At 34.4% G+C, this 19,486-nt stretch overlaps 2 protein-coding genes across 2 annotated transcripts in view; one reads left to right on the top strand and one right to left on the bottom strand.

Annotated features, from left to right (window-relative positions):
• LOC143348260 (laminin subunit alpha-1-like) overlaps positions 1–19,486 on the top strand; it is a 218,853-nt gene that overhangs the window by 81,934 nt on the left and 117,433 nt on the right. The window lies entirely within an intron of this gene.
• Positions 18,621–19,389, bottom strand: LOC143348148 (uncharacterized). Its single transcript, XM_076778053.1, has 2 exons — positions 19,309–19,389; positions 18,621–19,073 (listed from the first exon to the last, which is right to left on the bottom strand). The coding sequence occupies exons 1-2, from the start codon at positions 19,357–19,359 to the stop codon at positions 18,621–18,623; spliced, it is 504 nt and encodes a 167-aa protein (XP_076634168.1). The 5' UTR covers positions 19,360–19,389.

Raw genomic sequence — 19,486 nt, 5'->3', positions numbered from 1 at the left:
TAGATACAAGTCACAATTTAAATTACACAATCGAAATAAATTTTATGTTGATTGGAATAACTGTCAGAATGCCTATTCGTTATTTATTTATTACTCTTTGGAACACGATAATAAACAGTCTTTGGAACAATCCATACAAAAATAGTCTTGCAAATTTAGCATAAGAGTGATTCTCAACGTTTCGTAGAACATTTAGAACTCGATAAGAGAATTCTCCACGAAGGCTAATTAAGTCGTCGATCCCATAGTTTACGAGAAAAAGCTATTGACGAGGCGACGATTGAATTATTAAAATAAACTTCCCAATCGATAGATACAAGTCACAATTTAAATTACACAATCGAAATAAATTTTACGTTGATTGGAACAACTGTCGGAATGCCTATTCGTTATTTATTTATTACTCTTTGGGACACGATCACAAACAGTTTTTGGAACAATCCATACAAAAATAGTCTTGCAAATTTAGCATAAGAGTGATTCTCAACGTTTCGTAGAACATTTAGAACTCGATAAGAGAATTCTCCACGGAGGCTAATTAAGTCGTCGATCCCATAGTTTATGAGAAAAAGCTATTGACGAGGCGACGATTGAATTATTAAAATAAACTTCCCAATCGATAGATACAAGTCACAATTTAAATTACACAATCGAAATAAATTTTACGTTGATTGGAATAACTGTCAGAATGCCTATTCGTTATTTATTTATTACTCTTTGGAACACGATAACAAACAGTCTTTGGAACAATCCATACAAAAATAGTCTTGCAAATTTAGCATAAGAGTGATTCTCAACATTTCGTAGAACATTTAGAACTCGATAAGAGAATTCTCCATGGAGGCTAATTAAGTCGTCGATCCCATAGTTTACGAGAAAAAGCTATTGACGAGGCGACGGTTGAATTATTAATTTGAATAAGAGCCGGTCGTAGTTATTACTCGAGCTATCAAAGTTACCTCTCATTAACCATACAGCGGCGCGCAGATAGTCCGATAAAGCAGCCAATCGCAGTAACAGATCGCCGTGCATCCACCGCTCGCGGAAGATATCGATTTACAGGCTAATTCGATTTGTTATCGATGCACAGCCCGCAACAGTAGGCTGAGTAATAAATACTCGAGTCGTACAAATACCTTGTATTTAATCATGCTTCGTTCCCAGCGAACAAAATAATGGTTCGACGATGCGTATTAGTATTTTGCCCGACGGGCAAACATTTAAATCGCTTTCCAGACAATCCGGACACTAGTCGAAGATCTACGCGATTGTTCGCTGTTTTACATTACTGGTTATGTTCGTTCGATCCAGCAATCGCCTAAATATTTATTTCCATTAAGCACGCTACTATTCTTAACACTTTGGAACCTAGCTTTACTTTTTACCTGCTACGTTCCCCTTTGCAACACTGATTTTCGTTATATTTATGAATTTTGACATAGTTGTCATAGAGAATAGAAGTTAAATTCGAAAGTCCCTTTGAAAGTATTCTAGACATACAGGGTGTTCGATCACCCCAGGGAAATATTTTAATGGGAGATTCTAGAGGCCAAAATAAGACGAAAATCAAGAATACCAATTTGTTGATGGTGGCTTCGTTAAGAAGTTATTAACGTTAAAAGATCCGCCAGAATTGAATTTTTTACTCGAAAGTGGGTAAGATTTCGGGAGTATGTCTATTCACCAAAAATGATTATAATTGACCCCCGCAACCGAAAATAATTTTTCCAGAACGATTTGAAATTTTTCAATTTCGCCGAAAAATTTAGGCACCTACCCCCTGTGGATTTTTCTTAAAAATTCGTTTTTGATTTTTAGTAATTTCGTTTGTCGTCCTACAGAAAAGTTGTTTAATACTTTTTTGTAGGTACCTATGGGCTCTACTTCAGAAAAAAGTTTCATTGAAATATATTCACTATTATAGGAGTTATGGCTGTTTGAAAATTGGGCCATTTTTATGGGGTTTTTCTCATTTTGCGGTGTCAAGTGCCAACTTTTCGAATATTTTTGCGATTTCTACATATTCTCTGTCAAAATACGCGTAGTTTGCTTTTTTAAACGTTAAAATCGTCCAATCCGTTCAGGAGTTATGACGTTTTAAAGATACATATGAAATTTTATAGTGACATTTCTGGCCTGAAATTATATTTTTGGTAAGGAATTTTTTTCTCGAAAATGGTTAGGATTTCGAGGGTATGTCTATTGACCAAAAATGATTATAATTGGCCCCAGCAATCAAAAATAATTTTTTTAGAACGATTTGAAATTTTTTAATTTTGACGATTTTCACACTTACCCGAATTTTTTTCTCGAAAATGGTTAGGATTTCGAGGGTATGTCTATTGATAAAAAATGATTATAATTAGTTCCCGCAATCAAAAATAATTTTTTTACAACGATTTGAAATTTTTTAATTTGATTGTTAATAACTTTTTAACAAAGTTTGCATCAACAAATTGGTATTCTTGATTTTCGTCTTATTGTGGCCTCTAGAATCTCCCATTAAAATTTTTCCCAGGGGTGGCCAAACACCCTGTATTAGAGTTCAGTTAAAGATATGTATTGAAATAGAAATTTTTTTATACTAGAATTCATCCTTAAATCTGATAGTTTTGCAGTCGCCTTGAAAGTATTCCAGATATATTAAAGTTCAATTAAAGATATAAATTAAAATAGAAATTAAGTGTATTATAAAATTTAACAAAGTCATCAGTCAGAAAAGGATGAACAGCCCAAAACCCCCATACAAGAAAAAAATCCTATTAATACAATTAACATAAAAAAAAGAATCGAATTTTTTAAGAAAAAATTAACAATACACGATCTCACGAGCTAATAATATAAAATTCCAGACATAAATTAAAATAGAAATTAAGTGTATTATAAAATTTAACAAACTCATCAGTCAGAAAAGAACGAACAGCCTAAAACCCCCATACAAGAAAAAAATCTTATTAATACAATTATCATAAAAATAAGAATCGAATTTTTTAAGAAAAAATTCACAATACATGATCTCACGAGCTAATAATATAAAATTCCAGACATAAATTAAAATAGAAATTAAATGTATTATAAAATTTAACAAACTCGTCAGTCAGAAAAGAACGAACAGCCTAAAACCTCCATACAAGAAAAAAATCCTATTAATACAATTATCATAAAAATTAGAATCGAATTTTTTTAAGAAAAAAATGACAATGCAAGTTTTCACGAGCTAATAATTTAAAATTCCAAACTTCTCATTGATCCGTCGCTGGTCGATACGCGAAAACGAATTTCCCAATCGATCCAGGAATACGTCGTTGCATTATTTACGTGAAGTTTATCGACGGAGCTATTGTGTCGCGTTTTCCCCGGTTTTACAGTATTCTCATTACATTGTTAGGGTCCGGGGGAATTTGAAAGGAACCCATAGACCGTGCCATATCTCCTCGTGGTGGTTTCGCGTCTGAACAGTGCAGGATTTATACACTGGCTTGAACTGGGCGATTTATGTCTAGCGTAGTTTCACTCTGCCCTTTGTCGTACCCGTTTAGATTGAGCTCCGACGGTGGTGCAATTTACCGCGAGATAACCCAGCTGCATTGTTCCGGAGAGTATCGATAATGGGAGTAAAACCCCGCCGGGAAACTTCCATTCGAGGCTTCGCGTTTGAGTCGTGGCCAACTGATAATTTTGGGACGTTTATGGTAACGATGGAAAGCCTTACAAACGAGATGATTACGGTTGGGGCAGGGATTGGCATCTCAGCGACCCGACGACGACCTTTTACTTAAATTATTGTCTCGATCTGACACACAGTATGCAAAAATGACCGAAACGTGAACAAAATGTGAAATCGATCTTTGATTTCTACGTAAATAAGTACATTGGGATTTTTTGGGTCGTTGATTACGAAACTAATGTCAAGTTTGAATTATTGTTTGAGTTAAGCAAAAATATTTTCAACATGAAATAATGAATTTTTTAATTTGTTTTTAATAAGATATTATTGCACAATATGATACAATTGAGAAAGAAACGGTATATTGATAAACTAATGATATTTATAGTTTATTTGATTAAACTATAACTGTGTAGAATATGTATCGTTTAATGTATAATATGATAATTCGTTTAATATGAAATAATGAATTTTCTAATTTGTTATTAATATATTGAAAGACTAATAATATTCGTAGTTTCTTTGCTTAAACCATAACTATGTAGAGTATGTATTGTTTAATGTATAAAGTATATGTAAAAGACGCATTTGGGATACTCAATACTACAAAATGGTAGTTCGAACAAATTCGTGGTTTGAAAAAAGAATTTCACCTTCTGGTTGTTCATTATATTCGCTTCAGTTGTTTCTGTTATACATTAATCACAATTATTGACCGAGCATTAATCACAACCACCGTAATGATTATTAATCACGAGGCGATCGCGATCGTTAATCATTAGTTTGATTACATTTCACTCAACTCCTTCAGAATCTAATGTACACGTTTGAAACACCTTTCTCTTGATTCTGAACTACGACTGGCATACTAGACTTTCGGGGGATTTTTAGTCGATATTCGGAATGGTCTTTCGTGTAGCAAAATCAGCCACGCTGAGTAATCAGTTTGTTGCAGTATTTTAAGAGTTTTCAAAAGTGGACGTAGACAGATTTCGTAGTTTGAAAGTCTCGTGATGCACGAGATATACACTACTGTTCATAAGTCACCGGCCATTTTGTTCGTACGTTTTGGAAAATGCAAATTAAGGTACAAATACAATTTTCTGGAGCAACTTTATTATCTTGTTTTCTACATTTAGCACATGTACTGACATTTAAAATCCTTAATATCATTAATATCGTTTAATATTTTGCAAGACTAGAATTTTGTTTTTAGATCATTGTAAACTACATAATCTAAAATTTCTTTGACTTATTTTTGTAACCATCCTACAATTCATAAGTCTTACCTAAATTTATTTCCCTCGGCGTCTCAACTTGAGAATTCATTTTTCTAAAGCCAGTCAAAGTGTTAACTTTACTACAAATTTTATACTCGTACGAAATTAAAATAAATATGCAATAAGTAAAATTGTTCGAGGAAGAAAATTTCGAAAATAAATGCGTTCAAAATCGAAGAAGAATTCGTGGGCAATATTACAAAAAATTGAGAACGGTATTAATGAAAAAAAAAATACTGAAATGCAAGTAAAGTACAAAGTAAAAAGTGGGTGGGATTTCGGGTGTAAGTCTATTCACCAAAAATTATTGTAATTCACCCTTGCACCCAAAAATAATTTTTTTAACACGATTTGAAATTTTTTAATTTTGTCGAAAAATGTCATACTTTCTCGAATTTTTCTCTAAAAAGTGGATAGGATTTTGGGGGTATGTCTATTGAGCAAAAATGATTGCAATTGACCCCTGAAATCAAAAATAATTTTTCCAGAACGATTTGAAATTTTTTTTTTTCGTCGAAAAATATAGGCACCTACCCCCTGTCGATTTCTCTTAAAAATTCGTTTTTCATTTTTAGTAATTTTATTTGACGCTCTACAGAAAAGTTGTCTAATACTTTTTTGTAGGTACCCATGAGCTCTACTTCAGAAAAAAGTTTCATTGAAATATATTCATTATCGTAGGAGTTATGGCTGTTTGAAAAGTGGGCCATTTTTATGGAGTTTTTCTCATTTTGCGGTGTCAAGGACCAACTTTTCGAAGATTTTTGCAATTTGTACATATTCTCCATTAAAATACGCGTAGTTTGCTTTTTTAAACATTAAAATCGTCCAATCCGTTCAGGAGTTATGACATTTTAAAGATTCGCATGAAATTTCATGGAAGCATTTCTGGCCTCATATTAGATTTTCGGTAAAGAATTTTTTTCTCGAAAATACGTAGGATTTCGGGGGTATATGTAATGACCAAAAATGATTGTAATTGACCCCTGCAACCAAAAATAATTTTTTCAAAACGATTTGAAATTTTTTAATTTCGTCGAAAAATTTGTTTACCTATTCGAATTTTTTTCTCGAAAGTGCGTAGGAATTTGGGGGTATGTCTTTTCACCAAAAATGATTGTAATTGACCTCCGCAACCAAAAATAATTTTTTCATGAGAGATTTGAAATTTTTTAATTTAATTTTTGATAAACTTTTTAACGAAACATCAGTCAAGAAATATTTTTGATTTTTGTCTTATTTTGGCCTCTAGAACCTTCCACTAAAATTTTTTCCAGGGGTGGCCGGACACCCTGTATATCTGTACCTACCTGCTTCACTTGGAAATCCCATTACTTTAACACTAAATATGTCACTCACAACTTACAACTTAGGAACGTCAAACAACAAATGCTCCAAATTCGTGATCGTTTTATACTTTTATAGCATTCGAGACGAAAACAATGGAATGTACACATTATTTCCTAGTTTTGATGTAGTTTTGAAAATCAAAACAATACTCTCAATCAGTTAACACTCCCATTTTCTTCGCAGTAACAGTTAATTCTTTAAATAAAAAAACAAGATAAAGCTTCACTCTACAAAAAGCAACTAAAATGAACGCTGCATCACACTACATTCATAATTAAAAAATAAAATAGAAACTGAATGTTCGATTAGTCATAACTCAAAAAATGTTGGCGATATAAAAGTGTACTTTGGTGTAATTTAAATACGTACTAAGTAAATTTAATTCAATTACTCGTCATTTACTTCGAAGAACCAAAGCAACAATAATATCAAAAATAATATCAAAAATCGACAAATGATAAAAAAAAGTCACACTAAATCATGGCTCATGTGTCCCATTAACTATTAGTGAATCATTATATTTGTGTAAAACCACTTTTTACCACGTTTGGCGCGCAATGGCGCCAATATCGCGCCCAGTAGAAATACACGGGCGAACTGTCCTATCGTTTTGGCATCGCTAGACGGGGGAATGCAGATCCTGGAGAAAAATTAGGGTCCAACGACCGAAACCAACAGCGTACGCAGGGTCGATGGAAACGTTACGGCGGAAAGTTTCGCTCGATTTACCACCGGAGGAATATAATAATGCGATTGGCGACGCCCACGCGTCGGCCGATAGTTAATTTACGGGGTGGTAACGTAGCACGGTTTACTAGAAAATAATTCCGCCCACGCGGCGGTGGCGGGCGCCGTCGTGCTCGGATATACAGAAGTAGAAGAGATCAACAATGCGGGAGGTTGACACGGAATCCGGTTTTTACCGCTCGACTTTTAACTTGTTACTCCGTTGGTGCCACCGAGACGTGTACAACCTCGGCAAATAACGTTCAACCGGATTGCATTCTTTCGAACGATCGATTTTTTCGAAGTATCGAACGATGGAATCTGTTTCTTTCTACGTCGCGCCATTTTTAAATTCCCGCTTCTTATAATTGCGCGCGATGCTTCGAAAATAGGCGGGACAAACTTTAAAACTGACATATTTTAAATAATATTAACGAATTATAAATACTTTTGTTCTTGATACATTTTTTAGGAATTTTATTTAATAGGTAAAGATTTGCCAAGTGGGACTAAACAGAGACAAGTTTAGAGGAAAATACGTTTTATAGATTATTATTGCTGTAATATAATTGTAATAAACTTCTCAGGTATCAGGCAACAGGTAATTAACTGTTAATTGATTCTGTCAGTTTTTTTAAGTTTTCACTTGAAAATAATTGTGATTATTCATAAAACATGCATAAATATGTATGCAGAATGTTGGAATTAGGAAACATACTTTTTCTGTGATAGAAATCCCTGAAAAGACCAGAAAAATGAAACTGTAGACTAGAATACTTGTGTGAAGCGCATTTTGTGAGACTTTCTTGGAGAATTGTTTGCAAATAAACAGTAACACCTTTTGTAGTCAAATTTACAAGGTTTATTTATAGATATTTCAGTAATATTCTACAATTTTTTGGGCGAATGAAAGTTGAAATTGTTGGCACTGCATACTCTGAAACATAGTCGTAGTCGCTTTTAAAAAATGTTGTTCCACTGTGTCAATGATTTCGACCATTCTGTTTGTTTAGAATTGAAAATCGTGAAAGATTCTTAAGCTACCAAAGCATCGTGTAAAATGGAAATTATTTATACCTAACCGTTTTTTTTTTTTTAATAAGCCCTTACAAAATGGCTCAATTTGACTGTCTGGTCCTCTTAACCCCTTAACGCTCATATTTTTCGGGTTAGCCAAGAATGATCAGTTTTCTTTATTGGATTTGATTCTAAAAATGCGGTTTTTGTTACTTACAATGTTCTATCCAACGTATAATTTGAAAGAAAACAAATATTATCATCCCTTAAATCATTAGATTAAACAAATATCTTTTTCCAAAGCAGTCAGACTCGGGTATGAACGTTAAGGGGTTAAAGAGAACCTCGTCGTCTACACGATACACAGTTCACTGAGTTTCATCGAAAAAACAAACTTAATAAACGCCGTTAAAAACTTCTTTGTTCTAAGAATACCCAGACAACACTAATATTTTCTCTCCGTTTTTGTTTTTCTTCAATGCAAAGCTCGCGTTAAGAATTAACACCATCAACTAAAAATTACTATTCACAATGCGTTCAAAAAATAACATCAAATGGGAGCAAAAAACATCGTCAAAATTCGTTGCAAGTTGCAAGTTACAATTTTTACAAATTGAAATATTTCACCCCATGATTGTGCAAAAATCATTAAAAGTAAATTATTGCTGTTTGATACTAGAACTACCGGAGCGACCAAAATTCGTAATTTCTAATAAACATGGTAAAAAAAATTACTCGACTAGATTTCTGTAAATTTACTGTGGTTTTCTATAAAAGAAATAAACATTCATTTCCATTGCATTACACCGAAAATTGCAATAAATTTCTGGCATCATTTTCAACAGCAAATTGGTAAATTCAGTAAAAGTTATGGATAGTCTTAAAATCTACGTTCCTTTGTTAACATTTTGGGATGCAAGAATTTATAAAACATAGACTTTAGTTTTTCGACTGTTGTCCATTGCTGGACACACTGGACGAGGTAAAATATGAACAATTGGCCCAGTTTCGACAGAAATCACAGAAGGGCTGATAACAACCTAGGCACCGTGCAAGCGACAATTAGGTATTAATAGCTTGTAAACTAGTTTAAAGATCGCGACGTGGGCGCTTGTTGGAGAGGTTCGAAAAGGTAGTTCTTGGAGATTAATTCCGCGGAGGGGGGGAGGCAGAGAGCGGCGTGGTGCCAGGGTGCCGAGGATCGTCGCAGGTGAACCGCGTAATGCGACTCCGGCTTGGGGCTAAAGGCGTATATCAAGTAGCCGGGGAATGTCGTGATTTCTACTCTTTTCTCTTTTCTTTTATCCTGGCTGGAAGGTTCTTCGTTGGTTGGCCTCCCCGACACCCCGGCAGCGTACAGAGCGGGGTGAACGAGGGGTACAGCGGGTCGCGGTGCTATCAGATCGATGATAAATTCACTCCGTAACATCCAGCGAAATGATTTAATGATACACGTGAGCCAGCCGGCGAAATTTTATTTTGCGCGAACGATAAACCATTTCGATGCAAATACGCGGCTGGTTCTGCCGCCGGACCATTGATTAAAATTTATCAGTCGCGCCGTTTCGGTGCACGCGCCCGACGGTAGCCATTTTGGATCCACCAGCGGACGTTGATTGCTCCGCGATCGAAACCAGGGCGAGTTAATAGAGATTAATCACTATCGAAATTCATTAATAGCCGCTAAACGACCCGCTATCTCGCGTAGATTATTAATCAGCCTGCCACTCGAACGTTACTCGGTTGTTTTTCCACCCTCGTTCGAGCTTCGACGATTTTTCCGTCTCATGATGTTACAAAAATCATCTCCAGCGACGACTGTATATGTCTGAAGTTTCTTTCCCGTTTTGGGTTATACGAACTCGCGGTGTTTATTATACAAAAATAAGAGTTCGTCGCTGATTCTAGTTCTTCACTCTCGCCTTTCTTCTACACAGTTTAGAAACCGATTTCTATATCTTCGCGTTAAGAATAAAGACTAAATATTCTACAGTGAAATATTGTTGTTTGATTGAATCATACAACCCCATAGCCCTACAATTCCAATAGAAATAATCGAACGTTTTACGAGTTTCCCTATCGATTCTCTGTTACATTGCTTCCGTTCTATTTGCTATTGTATAATGGCTACAAAATGTACGCATTAACCGACACAAGCCAGTTTAAATATTCCGTGTGGAGACCGCTTAAGTTGGTTGCGGTAGAGGTAACTGATCCCTACCGTACGAATATAATTTGCATATCAGATTATCGATCGAAGTAAATCATTGCAGGTCGGCAACCCGGTAGCCTGCCGGAAGGGAAGCTGACATCTCTCCGTAATATTGATTCCTAATTGTTCTCTCTTTAATTACGTCATTTGTTTTGCGTTACACGCAACGAGATATCTAACTAAATAAACGATCCCTGCTCCGAGACCTCGGAAGGAAAACTCGTTTCGAAAAGCAAACAGACGGAGATTTACTGGTCCTTTTTTGGTCGGCTGTATTTTAATTGTTTTACTCTGTTTTAATACTTTGTTGCTTCCTTTAAACATCTTCTTAGCGTTGTACCGGAGAGCACGATTATTATTGAGACCTTTTCTCGTTTCCATTGGTTTCCTATTTCTTGATTCTTTCATCTTGCAGAGTTCAATTAATGATAGAAATTGAAATGGAAATTTTGTTTGACTAGAATTCATCCTTAAATTGGAAAGTCTTGCAGTCTCCTTGGAAGTATTCTAATATCTTAGAATTCAATTAAAAGTAGAAATTAAAATAGAAATTAAATATATTATTAAATTTAACAAATTCGTCAGTCAAGAAAGGACCCTTTAATACTTTGTTGATTGAAACGTTTTCTCATTTCCATTGCTTTCTTATTTATTTTACTCTTTCGTCGTGTTTGTCGTCTAAACTTGTACACAATCATGAATATCATCATTTCACTCTGTCAAATTTTATTAAAATTTGTTACAGTCGCATCTCAGGCTTCCTTTAGTGAATATGATTAATTTTCAGTTTCCTAATATATTAACTCCATCGTGGAACACTTCTACACTGGAAACTATACTATTAAAAAATAAAAAGCAGCCTACTTCCTTTGACAATTGTCTTTATTTTATGCAAAATAACAGAGCATGGTATTGATTGCAAATTAAATAAATTTTTTCGATGTCAAAGTACCCCACATTGCCTGTTATTCTTTCTATCGTATATCTTGCTTTTAAAAGATTTGATTATTTGTAAAGGTAACATCCGGTCGGTAAGCGAGGAAATAATTAGGCAAATAAACATTTTTGATAGGAAACGAAAGTTCCAGAGGGACCGGTAAAATTTAAAAATTCAGACTTGTATATTCCGCAGGCGTTTCACGAACGTTTTAAATTCGGAGCTTCCCGTTTCTGTTTTATTTCAGTAGTCGAGCTTTCGGCAACCTGACCCTAAACGCTACCCTCGTAAATCACTTTATTAACGCGAAACGTTCAAGAGCACCATTATCGTTGGTCGGTTTTACAGGGTATTTATGCAAGCTTGCTTGGCCCTCGAACGCACTTGTAAATCTTGTCCAGCAGTAAAACCAGAAAACACACCTTTCTGCAAAACAACCAGTGTCATCGTGAAAGGAAACTGCTCCGTGAGTAGAGGAAAGGGGGCTGGAGGACAAAGTGAGTCACTCTCCTTTTAGAATTTCCAGAATTTATCCGAACAACCGAATTTTATGGCGACTCGACGCCTTCGCGACTGCTGATGACGCGGTCTCCTCGCAATTAGGTCGTCAGGGTCCTTTTGTCTATTATTTATATGTTCCCCGGAATACTTGTGGAAGAAATAATATTTGCAAACCAAAATTATTTGCCTCCTTCCATGTTCATGGTAATAAATGAAAGCTATGGAATATTTTTTCAGTAGAATGTCTATTTAAAAGATATTATTTAAATGTTACTTTCATGTTAGACTTGTTCTTTATATATTCATGTATTTCATATAGAAAAAATTGTGAATGTTTAAAAGGTAGAACTAGCTTTTTATATAATTTATTAAAGGAATAAAATATTTCTTGCTAGACAAATATGTTTTCAATAAAATATCTGTTTCAAAGTTAAAATATTATTTAAATTTTACTTTTATGTTAGGCTTGTTTTTAATATATTCATATATTTCATATGGAAAAAAATGTGAACATTTAAAAAGTAGAATTAGGTTTTTATGGAACTCGATGAATTAAAGGAATAAAATTTTTCATATTAGACAAATATATTTTCAATAAAATATCTATTTAAAAAATAGAATATTATTTAAATTTTATTTTCATGTTAGACTTGCTTTTTCATATATTCGCTCTGTTGTAATCAAAACAAAATTACGAGTATCTAAAAAGTAAAATTAGCTTTTTGTAGACCCCATTAAAGGAATAAAATATTTCATACTAAACAAACATATTTTCAATAAAATATTTATTTAAAAAACAAGGTATTATTTAAATGTTATTTTCATATTAGACTTGCTTTTTCACATATTCACTCTGTTGTAATCAAAACAAAATTACAAGTATCTAAAAAGTAGAAGTAGCTTTTGCAGAACCCATTAAAGGAATAAAATATTTAATGCTAGACAGAAATGTTTCCAATAAAATATCAATTTAAAATCAAGGCATTATTTAAATGTTATTTTCATATTAGACTTGCTTTTTCATATATTCGCTCTGTTGCAATGAAGACAAAATTGCGAGCATTTAGAAGGTAGAATTAGCTGTTTGCAATACCCGATGGATCATTATTCTTAGTTTCTCCCGAGTCGCCCACGAAACGTAAAGAGCGCTTAAAAGGAAAAGAGCATCGTTCTTTGATGGCCGTGCACACTGCTCGTCTATAATTGCGTTTAGCTGCTCGTACAGTTTGCAATATCATCGTCCACGCGTTCGATCCACCCACGTGGAACGCGCGGGAGCGTGTCTGCGCGATGGTCGATCGGTGAGTACTTTCATCGTATCGGTATCGAGCAGCTACGTGGGTAGCTGGTTTCCATCAAATCAATAATTATCGATACGTACCAATAATTGTATATCACTACTTAATACCTGTATACCGTTTCGGCCGTAATAACATTCCGCTTACAAATGGACCGTTCATCGGGTGTATCTTATCCGATCGCATCTCAGTGACTCTCAAATCACCGGTTTTGAGTCACTGTTGCTACCACGCGACCGTTATTATTTTATTTGCCCGGTCGTCGGGTTCGTTTTCTTCGCCCGTCTTGCTACGCCCGTGTAATTAATTCAGCTGCGTTCAGTTCGAATTAGAGATACCAGATAACGCGTGAATTTATTGAGTCTTCTAATACACGGTAGAAAAATGCCCGACGCGAGGCTCGACTAGAAAATCGGACGCTCGCTGCTCGTATTAATTACGGGGAATCGAACAGATTTTATACAGGGTGGTTTACGGGTAATGAAAACCAGACCACGGACCGAAAATGTCGGGCACGACGTGGCCGGAGAAAAATTTGTTTGCTAATTAATCCGTGAGCTCGGACGTTCTGGGTATTCCGGGCACGTCGATTTTCAAGAATATCCTCGTTAATCAAGCCGTATCGTGCTCCTCACGTTAGAACGTTGATAAAACACGAACAAGCGAGAAGAAGAGTTGATTGCCGGTGTTTTAACGATTTATTTATTTCTTTTTTTTTTTTTTTTGATCTCCCTTTTGCTACGGGGAGATCGTGCCGACTGCCTCGGTGCAAATCTGTCAACACCGTAATAGGATGCTCGCAGCGATTTAAAATATCGGCAAATATATGGGCATAATATGCAGATCTCAGCGTCAAGAGGAAACGATCGTCGCCGTCGGGTTGCTTCCCCTTCTGCTCGATCGTCTGTTTATTTTGCGACACGAGAACCCGAGGTTTGAAAAGTTCGATAAATGGCACGCATCCCGGACTCAATGCGCCATAATTACTCGTCGAATCGAAAGCTTGTGGATTTTTACAGGCGCGTCGAGTAAAAATATTATGGGGCGAATTTTATTTCGCGACAGGGAGGCTTCGGGATCGTCCGCGGATCGCGTTTGATTTATCGCGTGGCACGAATCCGAGTTTGGATTGGATTAATATTATAATCCCGAGGATTGGAATTTAATTGATTCACGCAGCGTGATCGTTTGTTGAAAGTGGAATAAAGAATGCATAAACACAAAGATAAATTGAATTTATTTGCGTGTATGTGATTTTTTTAATTTTGATATTCTAGGATTTTATTATAATGTAGCTATTTCCAGTGAAATTGTGTTAACGATTACAATTTATTATAAAAGTAAATTACGTTGTGTCGTAACTATCAGTATTTTAATATTACGTTTTGCTTTTAGTGTCAGAAAGCACAATTAAATGACATCGAATGTAATTTTATTCATTTCTATATTTCACTTTAAAGTTACATGATTTCATAAACTTTAAAGTAGCATAACTCTTTAACTACTAGGCTCAGAGCATAAATACCTTATACTTTTTTGTAGTGATTAAAATACAGTATTGAATGGCCCAATTAAAATTTTAAATTTTCCTTCTTTAAGAAAGTGCAGTTGCATCTCCAGATGCACCGATGTGCATAATTTAATAAACTACAAAGTAGCATAACTCTTGAACTATTAGGTTCAAGACATAAATACCTCATACTTTATTATAGCAATTGAAATACTGCATCGAATGGCTCAATCAAAATTCTAGATTTCTAGTTTTCAAGAAAGTGCAGTTGCATCTCTAGATGCATCGATGCAACTGCATCCTTTTTTACAAACGCAATTGTATAATTTTCATTGCACTAATCGATGCATTATTTTAATCTGTATAAAAAAGTATAAGATCCTTATACCCAAAACGTAATAGTTCATGAATTATAATAGTTTAAAGTGTCTTAATAAATTTAATTAAGCTAATAAACATTAAAATAGCGTATCTCGTGAACTATTAAGTTCGGGGAATAATTGCCTGATACTTTTTTGTAGTCATTAAAATACTACATCGAATGGCTGAATTAAAATTCTAGATTTCCATTGTTTAAGAAAGTGCAGTTGCATCTCCAGATGCACCGATGCAACTGCATCCATTTTTTTCAAACAGGATTTTATAATTTTGATTGTACCACTCGATGCAGTATTTTAATCACTACAAAAAATGTACAAGGTCTTGGTGCCTTAAACCTAATAGTTCAAAAGTTATAATACTTCAAAGTGATATAATTTAATAGATTTCAAAGTCGCAAAACTTTAGCATATCTCGTGAACTATTAAGTTCGGGGAATAATTGCCTGATACTTTTTTGTAGTTATTAAAATACTACATCGAATGGCTGAATTAAAATTCTAAATTTCAATTGTTTAAGAAAGTGCAGTTGCATCTCTAAATGCACCGATGCAATTGCATCCATTTATTTCAAACGGAACTTTATAATTTTGATTGCACCACTCGATACAGCATTTCAATCTGTATAAAAAAGTATAAGGACCTGTTGCTGTAAATCTAATAGTTCAAGAGTTATAATAGTTTAAAGTGAAGTAATTTAATAAACTTTAAAGTATCATAACTCTTGAACTATTAAGCTCAGGTTAAGTAATTGTACATTTATATCTAATATAGATTAATTATTCGTATATCAATAGCTTGTATCATTAATACCGTCAGGAATGGACACTATAAATAACGACACAAGTCGTAGATAAGACGTAGAAATTATTACCAGTAAGTGTTTGTATTTAGGTATGACTGGTAGTCCCCGAAAGCCTTGTCCCCTCTCCCTAAATTGGTGTAACCAAACCCGAGCTGTTTTTCTTGAAGTTTGTCAGGTATAATGAGATACCCCCACCACCGTGAACAAGGGTAGTTGAAGCCTGAAACGTAAACAGCAAATGAGACCTTTGTTAGGACTTGTCATTTACCGATTGCCCGCGAACAGAAAAGTACAGATTCTCCCTGAGTTTCCTCTGTTCCGTGTCTTTCAATATTATTTCACCACGCGCACAGTAATTATAATCATCCTGTGTGATAGTTATGGCGAATCTGGGAAACGAGAATAAGTACAGCATTGATTACGAGGTACGTAGCAACATTTATTCCCAAGTTTGTGGAAAATCGCGTTTCATCGTCGAGTCTGTCTTATGCTTTTATTAATTTAATACTTGAGAATATTTAATTTCGTATCAGTGTAGTCTTCCAAGTATCGAAACTTTTCAAGAATTAACAGTAGGGAATTAAAATATTTATATCAAATCATTATTTTACGAACTTCGTTTAATAGGCTCAAAATATTGACTGTAAAAGCTATCTGAAATCGCTGGGAATATTTTTCAAACGTTTAAATTATCGAAATATGAATCATGGGTCTGCTGAATGTCGAACATAAAATTTTGCAGCTACTGGCGTTGTTCGACGATGCCTCGGCGTTATCTCACTTGGAAAATTGTCTTGACCAGTCGTATTTCGGGTACAATTTCGTCGACGAGTCGCGATCGATGATCGACGATCGATGGGAGAAACAAAAGGACGATCGGGCAATTTACATGAAAAATGATCGGGACGAGACGAAGGACGTGTTCGCCGTGCCAAAAGTGTGGACGTGCATGTATTGCTTTAAAAGATTCTACAGTATGGCCGCGAATCGCAGGCACCAGGTCTGCCACGCCAAGAAACAACTACGTTGCCCTTATTGCAAAACGAGATCGTACAGTGTGTGTACTTTACGAAGACATTTTGAATATTTTCACCGAACACCACAATCGAGGAACGAAAGAACGTAAAATTTATCGCGGCAATTAATCGACGTCGAGGAAGTGGCAGATTAAAATTATATCGAGTATCTCGTTTGAATGTGAGAAAAGTGTATGAAATTGAGGATTGTAAATTTTTCTTACATCAACACCACGGAAGAGTTATAATCGAGATATTCGCGGCGGGTAAAGTTGATGCGTGAAATATAATGGCCGATACATCGGACGAACCAGTTTTAAATCGCGCTGAATGGTCGCGGAAATTATCGTGGCCACGTTTAAATATAAATCATTATTTTTTAGAATCGACGGTAGCTTCATTGTTAGAAATATCAGCATCGACTCATTATTATTATAGGAAGGTAGAAACAGTAGTAACTTAAATATTTAAATAATAATAGTAATTTCTTAATTTGAACGGGAGATTAGTGTGGATTTCTTTGTACAATCATCTGAGATTTAACAAAAATATGATACTTTTCCTCCAAAACGTTTTCATTGAAACATTTGAAGCAAGTCAAGGTAAACATTTGTTAAAGAAAGAAACAAAAAGAGTGTTTCATTTCTTTCTTTATTAATAATCTGACATTTTGTAAATCTTGGGAGATTATACAAAGTTACTAAAAATTCTTCCTGTTATGTGTAAATTAATTTAAGTATTTATTCCTAACTTATTCGTTTTAATTTAAATAGATGTTTCGTTAGAGAATTTTACTTTATTGTTCAGGGATTTTATGTAATTATTTGACCATCGCCTTTAGGAACATAAGAATTGTGGGGAATGTTATGGCATTTAATAACTAAAAATGCGGTTTGCAGCGACGATTTATCGGAGAAAGATTAGAAATAAACGAAATAAAAATATTAGTAAATACAAATTAATTCGAATTAATTTATTTCTTATTACATTTCAGGAAAATCTTATGCTGCAAACTGTGTAATTAGTTACTTAATCGAAGAACTATATTAAATAAATTGTATGTGATATATCGTTCTATTATAGTTAAGTTTTATGTAAGAGAATATTTTAAAATATCAATTTAAATATTGCGAGAATTACATAGGCTTATAGAATTGTGATTTTATATTTACAAAGTTATATTAATTAGTAAATTTTCTCATGTCTACGCAAATTAAAATCGCGTTTCCATTATTTTAAATAATATGTAAAATAAATCTGTATTTATTTAAACGTGCAAAGTATTTTATAAAATTTGCATATTAATTTACCTAAAAAATTATTTGTCTGTTTAATATGTACGCATACTATTATAATTTATAAATACAACATTTAAATAGAAATTTCTCGAATTACTGAATCTCAAAGACACCATACACGATCACGTGAATTTCGTTGAGTCATTCGGGGCGAAAAGCAAACAAATAACCGTAACTGATAAAATCCAGAGTCCCGGGCATTTCTTTAAAGAAACTGTCGATAAAACGAACGACAAAGGCAACACAACGTCATTCGGAGTCAAGGATGTTTAAACAATAGATTTGAAACGCTATTCAAACTCAACGTAAAATATTAGAGACACTAATTCGTTTATACAATAAATTTATTAAACGCAAAGTGGTATATTTACAACATAAAACGTATACAAACAGTAAAAATAAAGCTATTAAAATTAGTACATAATACATCGCATTACATTGCAGACGAATTTGTTCGACAACGCATCGCCAAAAATTTTCCAGAAACATTCAAAATTTATATGAATTTTACATTCAGCTTAGACGAGATATATATACATATATGTTTACAACAACGACCGATATTCACCGAGATATAAAATAACATGATTGTACGAATTTTCAACGAAGTTCCATACAAAATAAATTCAATGGCGACAGTGTAGCTGGTGCCTCTTTCTCGATATTTTCGACGTGAATCCTCTACCGCACTTAACGCAGCAATTCATTTTTCTCATGTGACGGATATTGTGCCTTCTGTGGAGCAGTTTGTGGAAAAAGATCTTCGCGCAATAGACGCATTCGTAGATCGTCGGCTTCGGGAATTGGAAATCGTTTCGATCTTCCTGCGTTTTTCGTTCGTCTCTGTCGCGAGTTTCCGCGCAGTTCGACGCTAAGCCCAAGTAAACTAAAAATTCTGGCACCGGCATCAGCACCGGCTCTTTGCACGCGGGGATTTTCATTTGCGGCATTTGATATTGTTTATGAAACTTTCTGTAGTCGAATCTCTTCGATTTCTTCAAAAAATAACGCACTGCGATTCGTTCTCTCATCGCTTCCAAGGATACGTTGTTCGAATCATTGGGTGGGATTTGGGGATTCTGTAAAAGAAGTAACGAATAAAAATATATAAATTTGTATTACTTATAAGCATGCTTGATATTGAGTATAGTTTAGAGAAATATCTTGAGCTTCGAATTTAATTATTTCATTCGTTAAATCGTGCATAGAAAAGTTTAATGTTAAACCACTTTTGTTTTTATATTGCAGTTTTCTAATATTTCTAATGTGATATTTAGAGGAAAATAATTTGATATTAATTGATTGAATATTTACCTCATTTTTTGCAGATTCTTTATCGTCGTGCTTGCTGGACGAAACTAACATAATACAAATTTGCAGTCTTCTCTTAGTAAATTAATATCACGATGCGACGGAGAACTTGAGAAATGCAAAAATCATGCTACATCCGTGCAAAACTGTATGGAAATGGTGAAGCAAAACCGAGGTAGGT

This window comes from Colletes latitarsis, chromosome 11 (assembly GCF_051014445.1).
Source record: "Colletes latitarsis isolate SP2378_abdomen chromosome 11, iyColLati1, whole genome shotgun sequence".
Taxonomy (NCBI): domain Eukaryota; kingdom Metazoa; phylum Arthropoda; class Insecta; order Hymenoptera; family Colletidae; genus Colletes; species Colletes latitarsis.
This window is presented reverse-complemented; position numbering and strand designations above follow the sequence as displayed.